This window comes from Motacilla alba, chromosome 10 (genome assembly GCF_015832195.1).
Source record: "Motacilla alba alba isolate MOTALB_02 chromosome 10, Motacilla_alba_V1.0_pri, whole genome shotgun sequence".
NCBI lineage: Eukaryota > Metazoa > Chordata > Aves > Passeriformes > Motacillidae > Motacilla > Motacilla alba.
Window position 1 is genome coordinate 14490924 of NC_052025.1, and position 12740 is coordinate 14503663.

A 12740-nucleotide genomic window follows, 5' to 3' on the forward strand; every position below is an offset into this window, starting at 1 on the left:
CACAGGGACTTTTTATAATCCTCACAGCCTTTCCACATGACATCAGTATTTTACAGGGACCTGTGGTGTCTTTTACAACATTTTATGTAACTCTGGATAAACAGAGTTAGTGTCTGTGAGTGGTGGTGGCTGGTCTGCTGGGGAACAGGATTGTGAAAGGAAGTAAGGGCAATACAGTGTTTTTGCCCCACAGTTACAAGGGCACTGGGAACATCCCACACAGAAACAGCAAGTTTAGTCAGGTTAAACCTTATATACAGAAAGTTCCATAAAAGTGGAGCATGGAGAGTGGGGAGGTGATTTTAGCCGTGAGCAGGGGTTTATTTTGCATAAATGCAGGTAACATCTGTGCTATGCTATTGCTGATTTTGTAGTTGGTCTTTGTAAGGTCACAGCCAATGTCACAGTAAGAGTTTGGGCTGTGCTGTCCAGGCTGCAGCCACCCTGGATAAAATGCAGTTGTGTTCCTGTTGTTCTCTGGCTAAGAATCTGCATGTTGACAGTTTATTTCCCAGCCCTATTTTTATTTTTGGAATTTTTTTTCCCTCTCACTGTGACTGTCAGTTTTGGAGGCTACTCTGCTGATGCTGGTCTCAGCATTTTATACTTGGATGCTATTTTCTTCTGGATGCTCAAGGCTGGTATGATGGATTTGTTCTTTCACCATACCCCCTGCTCCTCATAACCCACTTAGCAAAGGCAGAGCTGGTAGCACTGGGTAGCAGTGCTGCAGCCAGAAGGAGCAGACTGGGAAATGCAGTGTGGTCTGGCCAGAGGAATAAGGAGAACTGCCAGCTTTTATCAAGAGAGCTGGAATTTGCCCTGTGCTGTTGTCCTCCTCCTGCTTTTGTTTCAGTCTTTTCCCCAAAGTGAAGCAGGAAAGTATTAGGAGATGGTGAGACTCTTTTTCCCTTCTGTGAGTGGGTTAGTGTTTGTGAAAAGGAAAAGAATGGCTGAAGTCCCACAGAAATAGTGGGGGAAAAAAAAGTGGAATGAGGACTGGCACTCTGGTTTTAGTTCCCTGGTTTGTTACCCATTTTCTGTCTTTGTCACTGTGAATTGCACCTGGAAATGGTGCAGTTTTCTGTATCTGAAATTCAGCTGTCCAAAATTTGACCCTTTTGATATCTGGCACCCACATGTGTCTAAACATTATCCTGTTTTCTAGCCACTTGTATATATGTATAATAAAAGCCTAAAATGTGGCAGCCAGGTCGAAATATGGGAAGCTTCCAAAACTAGTTAATACCAGTTGGCCTTGGGAAATCACTTCTGTTGGCTTTCAATCTTCCAGCCTAAATTATTCCATCAGAAATTAATTTTGTTGACTGTACTTGTCTCATTAATAGTTGGCTCTCTACCTCAGTTTACACAGCTGTAATGAGTAATCATGAGTTTCCCATCTAGGTACACCTCAGAAATGAGCACCACAGACATAATTTTGCATGCTCAGAGCTATATATTAATCTTGGAGAGATTCCCCAGTCTGTCAGAATTGGTGCTCAGAGGACCCCAGCACCAGCCCTGTTAGACCACACCTTGCAATAAAACCATGGATGATAAAATCTTACCTATGGTGGAAGGTTTGGAACTATAGATGGTCTCTAAGGTCCTTTGCAATCCCAACCATTCTGTGGTTCTCTCTCCCATGGGTGCCTGGTGGATCTGCCTGTGGCTATGGGATGTTGTCTGTACCCCCCTCCTTGGTGTGCCTTGCTCTGGAAACACCAGCGTGATGTTTTATAGCAGTGTCTGTGCTCACCTGCTCAGCTCCCACAGAGAGAGGGCTGGGAGCAGCAGTGTCCCTTAGAATGTGAGCTCCAGCACTGCTGGCCAAGACCACTGGAGCAGGGACAGCATGTGCTGTGCCCCCTCACAGAGGACACCGTTGTCCCCCGTGAGTCACGGGGCCATTTCATCCCAACAGAGACCTGCACCTGGTGTTGCAGGCAAAGTGTTGATCTCTCCCTCTGACACACACACCTGGCTTTGGCATGGGAGGAATTACTGCTCTTGCACTGCCTATTCATAGGATTTGATTTTAGGTTCCTTTCTCCTTGTGTTCCTCAGCTCTTCGCTCTTTAGTCAGGGAGGATTACACTGGTTGTAGTATAAAATGATAGCTGCCTATATGAGAAGAGGGCTGGATTTTCAGAAAACATTAACACAATCCAGTTTTGGAGATCTGACTTGGACATCACGGTCAGGTTTGGGAGCTTTTGCTTATGCAAAGCAGCAGAAGTGGGTTGTTTCCATTTTCCGTTTTGTTGCTGAGGGGTCTGTCTTTGTCCAACTGTGCCCTGGTGTACCCTGGCAGAGGCAAACTGCCCCCGGAGAAGAACTGCTGTCAGAATACTTTAAAGTCGGTCAGGCTGGCTCCTGCTTCGTGAGGTTTATCAGCAAAGATTTTCAGTGCCTCCAGTGGGAGGCTATTTTTATTCTATCCAGGGGCTACCTTCTGCTCTGAGGTCTTTATCACATTTTTTTTGGAATGGAGAAACCTGCCTCTTTTAGGACAACCTTAAATACCTTCATCTTTTGCAGTCCAAAAAACTAGATAGTTTTTTATTCAAGGTAAAAGTTTTTGGCATTTCTGTGACACGTTCAAGATTTCTTTCGTTGTTTTTTTACTGTAGAAGAGGGACACTGCTGTAGACATGAGAATACTCTGTTTTCTCCATTGAGCAGAGCTGACAGCAAGTGAGGTACTTAATGGTTCATCCTTCATGCTCTGATCAGTGCTTGACTGTTGCAGAAAATCCACATTGTGTTTCACTGCACCATGTAATCAAGATTGGAAGAGCTCTCAAGAGGTTATCTTGTTCATTTTCCTGCCCCATGGCAAGATCAGTCATACCTGTGTCTTTCCTGACAGATGCTGGTCTGTGCTCTGTTAAAGACCTCTGCAGCCTTTCCAGGCAACATATTTCAGTGCCTCACAATCCCTACCAGTAAAATCTTGTTTCTCCCCTCCTTGTATCTAATCTGAATCATCTCTGCTGCAGTTTAAACTTGTCACTTCTTGTCCCATCCATTTTGAATTCAAAGAACAGGTCATTCCTTTTTGCAGCAATGTTAAATATTTGAAGACTATTCGTGTGCTTCTCTCTTCCTAGTGTTAAATACCCACAATTTGTTAAATCATCCTTTCTTCATGGTGGATTTAAATCTTCTATGTAAACCTTAATTGGCCTGTCTTCTCAAAAATACTCTGTGACAATCCCAGTCATTAACTAATCCACAAACATTTTAAACCCTTTGATCAGCATTTTATTTATATACTTGAGTAAAAGCATTCAATGCCAGCTAAACTGCCTGTTTGTACATCACTGTCTCTGAGTGACTCAATAGCCTTGTGCTAGTGTGCAGGCAAAGAAACCTGCAGGGTTTTCTGCTCCCTAACTGCAGTTCATTCCAAGGGAAAGGCTGGGTGCCTGGCAGGGTGTGCAGCTCAGTGTGGTTTGTGCCCTGGTTCCATGGGACAGTGCACCGTGAAGGCTGTGCCTTCAAATAGAAAGTGAGCCTGAAGACAGAATCATGGAATCATGGGCATCTGCAGGCATCCAAAATACACACTGATGGGCACAGGAATTCGGAAGTGACATGTGCTCAGACAGGTGGTAGGCCGTGAAATGTCACTTGGTATTAGGACCTTCTGGCGTGGCTGTATTTGAACAGTCAGGTCATGCTTGGAGCTCAGCTACTGTACTGTGATTTGGATGTCCTTGATGGGTATGGTTTCAACTCCAGGAAAAAGTCAAGGAGATTTGCATTTTAGCAGTACGTATGGGGAGAATGGAAGGCACGGAATGTAATTTTCTCTGGATTTCTCTGTTGTAGGTGAGTGTTTTAACCACCTTGGAGCGGCGATTCAACCTCCAGAGTGCTGACGTGGGCGTCATTGCCAGCAGCTTCGAGATTGGCAACCTGGCCCTCATCCTCTTTGTGAGCTACTTCGGAGCCCGAGGACACCGGCCACGCTTGATAGGATGTGGAGGGATAGTCATGGCCTTGGGTGCCCTCCTTTCTGCCTTGCCTGAGTTTCTGACCCACCAGTACGAATACGAATCGGGAGAAATACGCTGGGGAGCTGAAGGGAGGGATGTGTGTGCTGTCAATGGGTCCACCAGTGATGAGGGACCAGACCCGGACCTTATCTGCAGGAATAGGACTGCTACCAACATGATGTACTTGCTGCTCATCGGGGCACAGGTCCTCCTGGGCATTGGTGCTACCCCTGTCCAGCCCCTGGGAGTTTCCTACATCGATGACCACGTGAGGCGGAAAGATTCCTCCCTGTACATAGGTAAGGCTCTCTGAACTTCTTCTCCTGGAAGGCTTTCCTTGTGGGCTGGCATCTGGCTCTTGTTGCCTGTTTGATAGCAGTGGAAGGGATGCCTCAAGGCCTCTTCTCCATGTGCTGCTGTGCTTGTGAAAGTAACTTGGCATGGGTCTCTACATCAAGCAGCAGGGAAACACAGCAGTGCTTGCTTATACTGTAGCAGTGGTAAAGGTTGACAGCTGTGATGATTGGGCAGATGCTCATTCCTTCTCTTGTGTTTGCCCAGATTGCTCTAAGTTCTTTTATTGGTGGCTTATGGCTCAGTTTTAGGTGAAGAATTTTCAAGTGGTGTGTGTGATGATGATTGACTTTTATTTTGGGTTTTTTTCCCCCCATATGATACCCTAGCTCTCTTCCTGTTCCAAAGCATGTGTCTGAGTGATCACTGCAGTCTGAGGAGACTGAGAGGACACACGTGTTGTCACTACCACTGTCACATTTTAGCAAGGAAGTGCCAGTTACAGAGTAGGTGCTGTGACCCAGGATGCTGTGGCAGGACCCTTGATAATGTGATCCCTGTAGCGGAATGGGATGTGGAAGCTGGTGAGGTCTATTTTGAGATACAGTGAGCCTGAAGTAGAACTCATGGTTCTGGTGATCATGTTGCAAAATTCTTTCGTATGGTTATGCTGTGAAATTTGCCTTTGATTCCCCAGTGAAACATCTCAGTTATTGGGGCAAAGTGCTTGTGGGTTTCAGCAGTAGTTCCCCCTCCCAGCAGGTTTAAAGAGGATGTTGTTGGCAAAGTTTTCTTTGAAAAAATGTACCAGCTTGGCACATTCCTCTTTCTGCAGGACTTGTCACTAGGTGAGCTGCTCCAACAGAATAAATCAGTGGAGTGTGTGCTGCCATTGTTAGTATAATCTGGTAACCAAAAGTGTGCGCTTGTCCCATCATCCCCACCTTGGTGTCACTTTCAGCTGAATGGGTGATCCTTTTCCTGTTTGGGTTTCTTTCCCCAAAGACATTTTTATAAGGTTTCCAAGCTGAGTGTGGCCATTGACAGCAGAGCTGAGCAGTCCTGCTGACTTTCAGAGTGCCTTTTAATGTCTTGGGTAGTGCAGAAGCCTGGTGGAAGGTCACAGCATAGCGTGGCATTCATGGATGTATTACTGCTTCACTTAGAAGCAGTATTCAGTATTCTGTGTATTCAAAACATGTCCCTGCTTTTCTGTAGCTGGCCATAAAATCATAGTATTTCAGCATTTAGCTCTGTCCTTGGGTCATTATTCATCCTCACTTGGTTTTGTAAGTGTTTGTGAGGGATCCACTGGACAAAGAAGGATGATGTATAAAATACAAGATAATGTACAACCCAAAGGTGAATAATGAGACTGAATTCACTGGAGCAACTGTGCCAACACCATAAATGATGAGCTGGAATTAAGAGTGATTCTAAGATTATCTATTATAAATAACTATATGGAGGAGCAGCAACCTCTTTGAATCTGTTCCGTGGGCATTTTTTAAGCAAAGCTTCATGTCTTTAGAACAGGCTGGAGGAGGGTGCATGAGAGGAGGATTAGGAAGAGTGATTCTTCTTCTTCCTGAGCTACATTCATCTTGTATGCTAAAATAACGTGTTTAAAGTTGGCAGTTCAACTGTAGCTGGGAAAATGCTTCCAGAAAAATTATTTCTGCTTACTATGTGCTGCTTTTTTATTTTTTTCTGCAGAGATAAGGATGTTGTCTAACCATATTTGTTACTACATGTGGAGTTTAAAAACAAACAAAGAAAAAAAGCCACACCAAAAAAACCTCACCACAAAACCCCAAGCATTTTGGGGTTGTTTGCTTTCTGGATTTAGCTATGGAAATCATAACCTGAATTTCTACATCTGAATTGTGGACTACAGAGGAGTGCCTGTGTATGCACACTCAACCAGCAGTGAAGTTTAATTTCTGCCCTGTCCTAGCCTATCCATCACAAGCAGGGTTTCAGATATTGGATGATTAATTCATCTATCAACTTGCAATCAATTTTGCTAGTGAAAATAAAAGCTACCAGGAAAAAAAATCTATTCCATGAATGAATATAAATGGGGAAGAAACAAGTGGAAGTGTCATCTTACATTGGTGGATACTTGAGAGGGAGTCAGATTGCTCGGTTTAAATGTTGTTTGAGAATTATTTGCTCAGATTTGTCTTTAACTGATTATTTTTGTTGATGTCATCAATGCAGTTTTCAGTGGCCTTAGAAGAAAGCTGGCTGAGCAGCTTACCCACTTCATTCTGCTCTGTTTCACAGAGGAAATAACTGCAGAGTGGATACTGTCACCGTGCTATATTTATATCAGTTTGCTTTCTCATAATAGCACACTCACTCAGTGGGGGCTGTGTGTGACCAGATGAAATGTTTTTTGGGTAAGTTCCCTTAGTTGAAATTAGGGGTAAATCTGGCATAGATTGTTCTCTCAGGATAGGAACAAATTAATCACAGTGATAATAGTCTGGCTGAACTGTGTAGAATGACTGGCTGCTGCTGAGAAATGATCAGATTGTCCAGTTTGTGCTGTCCTTAGTGTATTGCTTATGTTGAGTCTGTGTGTGCTGCATTGGGCTGGAGTGTAGCTGAGGGTTAGAAGCAGCCTCTCAACCTGACAGCTAAGCACTAGTCACTGCTCACCTCTGCAATAAAAATCCTCATGTCCCAAGGCAGTGAATTAGATAGAAATAACTGTGTGCACTGAGAGGGGTTATTTTTCCTCCTTCTGAGTTGTATGAAAGTTAACTGGAGTAATAATATAATACCTAATACAATCACTTTGCAGTGAAATAACAATACAGGACACCTCTCTGGTTATGAAAAAAAAAGAAGTCCAAACCCCAAGAACCTCCCAAAACCCTTCTTTTTTGTGTGTTAATACTTGTGTGTATGCAGAAGAATGCAGATGTGATACCATATGGAGTTTAAAGTGATGCTTTGGCTTTAATCATTAGTGGAACTAATAGCATCTGTGGAGTGTAATATTCTGGCGGCCATGAAGCCCATCAGATTTCTCCTGTGGTTTCTCTGCAGTGACAGGCACACAGGAGGTTGTGGGCAGTGCACCTCTGTTGTGCATCCTTTGAAGTCAGGGGTTGCTCAGGCTTGTGCTCTGCCAAGGAGGTGGGGATTCTTAGAGTTTCTTAATTAGAGAGGCAGGGGTGAGATGCAACAGGAATATTTCTCTTCATGGGCTGCTGATTTGCAGTTTCATGTTTCTTGCACTAATGGCAGATTTTTTTTCCTGCCTGCAATGTGTTGCTACCAAACTCAAAAAGATTCTGTTGCTGTAGTAACCAGGCCTAGGAAAAAGGGGCTGCTGTGGTAACCCAGGGCAAAGTGAACCAAAGAGATGAGTGAAAGTGAAAGTACACACTGAAGTATGTTCCAAAGGAAACATATTTGAGCTGTAGCAGGGTTAAAAAAATCATGGCACCATGCCTGCTCTGGTTAATCATAGTCCTAGAACAGTTTGGGGACCTCAGACATCGTCCAGCTCTTACGTCTTACCATGGGTAGGGACACCTTTCACTGGAACAGGTTGCTGGTCAGGTGAATCCTAATGATGGGGAAAAACTCTCCTCCCATTTTCAGCATCTGAGCACCTGCTTGACTCAAAGGTCATAATGCTGGCAGTAGCAGCCAGAAGATGGAAAAAATAAAGGAATTGTCTTAGCAGTTTGAGATCGGGGAAAATGTTCTGGTGCTGGTTTGCTGGTTTCTCTCTGAGTCTGATGCTGTATTTAGTATTGGAACTCCCATCTAGTGGTTTCCAAACAAGCAGATTAATTTTACCTGTGTGCTTATTGGCATCTGGCATTGGCACTCTCCCCTTTGAGTGGAGGAATTCATCATTCCTACAGACTAGGCCAGGCTTGTTACTGCTCCATCTTCACTAGTGTCAAAGGAGTCCTTCAATTTGTGGCACTGTTTATTTTAAAGGAGTAAAGACTACTTACTATACAGTTCTTTTCTCCACCCACTAATGACTCACTTGGCATTTCCTTTTTTAGTTCTTTTTCTGTTCAGTCTTGCTGAGTTCTCTTGAAATCAGTGAGGACTTTGTCATTAGGAGGGGGATCAAAGCTGATACAAAGAGGGGGAAAAAAAACCTGATCTGACAGTGGTTGTATGGATTTGCTGCCTCTCAGATAAGCAGGAGCTTGCAAGTGTTTTCTGGTCACTGGAGTGCCCGTGCTGCTCCCAGCAGTGCTTTGTGAGTTCCATTAGAGCCAGTGCAGTGATGTGGTTGGGTAATGTTTTTAGCAGCCCGAGACACACCTTCTGGCCTTCCTGCTGCATTTAACATTTGCTGATAAAAGTTCTTGCATCTTGTCTAGGACATAGTTACCTATAGAGCAGAATGAATAGCTTCTGGGAGCCAGTATTTGATCTGGGACATTTAAGGGCTGTATTAAACAGAGGAAGTTGCTATTATTCTGTCTCCAGTTGATGGAGGAAATTGATATTGATGTTGGAAGGAGCCCTGCCAGATTGTGAGACTCATTCAGAAGAATGCTGTGCTGATCTTTTAATGCATTTCAGAGCGTCTCTTTGCAATTGTTGAAGCTGTCTGTGTTTGGCATCATGGGCACACACCCCACAGGTTCAGGACCCATGACTTGGGGCTACTTGCTGAATTACAGTAATGTGAGGAGTAGCTTAAAGGAAACCCCAGAAGGGACAAGTCTTGAGTCCAGAAGTCTGTGGAGTGATGAGTGCTCCTGAGTTATGGGTGTGCAAGGATGTATCTGAGCACAGCATCCTCTGGGGCACAGAGATGTCCTTGGCCTGTTTCGTGACCGGGCATAGGAATGAAAAAATGGATAACTCAGCTCTGCTGGATGTGTCTGCTTAGCTGCTTTCTTCTGTCTTACCTATTGGGCCTTTTCTATGTGTATTTTAGTTTTATCATATGGTTGTTCCAGCTCTTCCCCTTGGTGTGAAAGGAGAACTCAACAGAATGGTGTGTTCTTACCACATCTGCCCTAACCAACCCTGTAAGAGGGATGGGACCCTGCACTGCAGCTGCTGGCTTTGACCTTTGTATGAGTGTGCTAATGTGGGGTTATTTTGCATCAAACTTGTAGAAGCACTTTTTGTTTTGTGATGACAGAGAGAAAGCTCACTCTCGCTTCTGGTGCCTTCTGTCTTGCTTTAAGCACCAGCTCAAGATCTGCTGCAGAGGAAAACAAACATGCCCTAATTGGAATCTTGCTGTCTCCAGGGATAAATTTGTCCATTTGAAAAATCATTTATGGTAGCTTACGTCAGTCAAAATGATAGCAGCCATTGTGCTTTGGAGAAGGAGAAACATTTTCTCAACTGGCAAGAATTAAATCTGAGAGTTAGTATCTATGCTGGTGAATTAATGGCCCGTTATCAGCATAAGCTGCTGAAACCAGAGTTTGAGTCAACATTTTGTGTGTTTGAGGTTTGCTGGTTTTGTCTCTACCTGATGAAAAGTCTCTTACAAGGAGGATGAAAGTATTTTGATCAGTCTTATCCTTTCCAAAGCTCTCAAATTTCTTGACATGTGTGTCTGAACCTACATTTCTAAACCACAGGAAGTGGAATAATTGTGTTTATACAGGTCATATCATCAGCCTTTTGAGGCCATCTATTGATGTGTATTGATTTGGAAGGCCTTTAGGACCCACCTGAGAGGTCTGTACAGCTCTGCCCATCCTGGCTGCTTATCCTTTCACTCCTCACAGCATTTCCCACCCTCCTTCCTGTTGTGCTCATTTGTGGTCTGCAAGCAACATGGGTACTTTATTCACATTAGCCCTTGCTGCTGGAACATGCTTCTCTGAGCTCACCACCTAAGGCTCTGCCAGCCTTGTGCATTCCTTACCCTTTTTCCTTTTAAAGCCTGTTTTATGAGGTCTTTTGTAGTGGATTGTAGCTGACTCCTATCTGTTGTATTTGCTCTGTGCCCACTCCATCCCCATCAGCTGCCTGGTGAGTTTGTCCACCCCCACGTGGGCACAGAAGCGAGAATTGCTTTTCTCCTTGCTGGTATAGGCAGCTTTATAGGTGTGTAATATTTTTAGCCTGAAGACGGAATTCTGTAATGCTTTTGTTCAGTAAATGCATCCTCCTACGGGTGATTTGGAGAGCCTTTCCTTCCTGTCACAGCCTCCCATGGGCTGAGAAAGGCACAGGATTAGCGCTGAGCTCCGAGGAGAGCTGCTGCCAGCGCGAGGGCTGTGATGCCTGTTCATTACTGAAAGGTGCCTGTGTGAAAGATTCCCTGGGCTGTCTTCCGCATGGACTGACTGTGATCAGATGAAATTACACAGCTTCACATGGATATCCCAGTATTAACCCACTGATCCATTGATAACCTGCAACCTTTAATAATTACAGCCCTTTGGGGGGAAATGGGTGTTCTCATTTGCTGTGTGTCAGCAGGGCTGGCTCCCTTACACGTCCCCTTTTGCAGCGCTGGTGGTAATACCCTGGAAAATTAAATGGAAACACAAACAAGTGTGTAGGGTATTAGAGCAGTAACAATAATCAATTAATGGGAATAACCTTTCCCACTGCAGGCAGGAAGGCTGTTGCAAAAAGCAGTAGCTGAATGGATGTATTTATTCAATTAAATAAATATATGCATGAAGTCGTAACTGTTTGGGCTCCATTATTTTACAGCAATTGTTTCAGTTACCTTAACCTTCTGCTAATAGCTTTCTTTTTTTTTGCTGTTGTTATGAGCTGAGTAAATAAAGCTTGGGCCCAACCAAATGACTTTGTGTGAAAGCATATTGAGGATGGGAGCTGTTTCCATGTTACTCTGTGCTCTCTGTGTACTCTGCAGCTGATTTTTGCCTTAATTGGGATTTGCTGACTCTGATGTCTTGTAGAAATCACTCCATTTGTTAAGTTGGTTGGTTTTTTTCTGTGGTATACTTTAACTAGTCATCAGCTGGGAGAGCCTAGTGAGGCACATCATTCCTGGGGCAGCCTGTCAAGTGCAGTGCCCTTGTCATTTAAATGGCACATATGCAGAGTCCTGAGGTTCATAAAATTAATTAAATAGATTGGAAGGTGGTGAGTTGCCCATGTCAAAAGCTGAAGGCTGTATTGTTCCTCCTTGATGGCACAAGCAGGAGTGCTGTGTGCCGATCTTGGCCCTTCCTCTGGGAACTTGACCAAGACTCCCCAACTTATTGCACATAAAGAGTGTCCAGATGTTTTGGTCACAGTTTACAGGCTGGCACTGAGGACAGCTGGGGCTCTGTTTCCTATGATGGGACAAGGCACAGAATTTTCCCCTTCGCCAGCACAATTCAGGGCGCTGGCTGGGTGTTGCTCACTTATCTGCAGGACAAGGTGTTTGTATGAGTGTGTAGGAGAATGCAGAGCTCTTTCACAAAAGTTCCTGCTTTCCCTCTTTCACAACTGCCTCTCCTGTGCCTGGGTGAGGTGCTCAACCAAGTTTTCTTGCACTTGGAGAAGTTGTTGCAGGTCTGAGCTGCTGGCACTTACACTTTTACAACCCAGCTGGGTTCTGGGCAAGCTGGCACTTACACCCTTTAGGTGCCAAGAAAGTGCTATTTGAGTAACCTCCTGAACGTGTTTGCTTTTGCAAAGTCCCAAGCAGTGCCATGGCACAAACGTGCAGCTCTGCTGACCCACAGGGCCTGGCAGCACTCAGCTGCCAAAGCTGTTAAAATGTGGTTTTATCCTGGCTTTGCTGGGCATCAGGGACTGCAGGGCACTCTGTCAATGTCACGTGTGCCACTGTTTGATGGGCCTCCTCATAATACATTTCTTCTGCAAATCTGATTGGAATTAACCCTGTAGTAGTTCAAAATCTTTATCCCTTGTCCTACCATGACAGGCCCTGTGAGGGTGTGAGATGGCCCAGCAGTGTGGGACTTGGGGCAGAGCTGCTGTGGGGACTTAGTGCAGCCTCACTAATTACAAGTATCTGATTACCCCTCAGGCACCAGCCTGGAGGAAAAAATGTGGCCACAAGTCTTGGCTACCTTGTAAAACAAAAATAAAATTCATCTGCATCCTTTGTGGTCATCTTAGCAGCCAGTGGAGTGGAAGCTTTTCCTTGGCTTGGTGAATGTTGAAAGTTTATAACTTTATGGATTTATTTGTTTTGCATAAATGGTAAGTTTGCATAAATCTGGGGTTATTGAGCACTTTCTCATTGGCTTTGGAGAAATTCTGGCTTTGCTTTCTCAAAATTTGGTTGTTTGGTTCAAAGTTGGTGTCTGCTCCCAAAATTGCTTCTTCGAACTTCGCTCTTTTGAAAAGAATCAGTCTTTTATCAGATTTCTTTTTGCCAGGGTATGGCCATTCCATTAACTGTGGTGCTAATGAGGTATTTGGCTTTTCCTAAGAGGGAGGCCTGCTCCCACTAAGCCCCCTTTTGATTTCAGTAATAAGGAT

At 44.4% G+C, this 12740-nt stretch overlaps 1 protein-coding gene across 1 annotated transcript in view; it reads left to right on the plus strand.

The window, feature by feature from the left end:
* The window catches only part of SLCO3A1 (solute carrier organic anion transporter family member 3A1), a 136483-nt gene that overhangs the window by 19692 nt on the left and 104051 nt on the right, over nt 1–12740 (plus strand). Inside the window, exon 2 of the mRNA XM_038146628.1 lies at nt 3841–4306. Coding sequence (XP_038002556.1) covers nt 3841–4306 — 466 coding nt within the window. The remainder of the gene's footprint in view (nt 1–3840; nt 4307–12740) is intronic.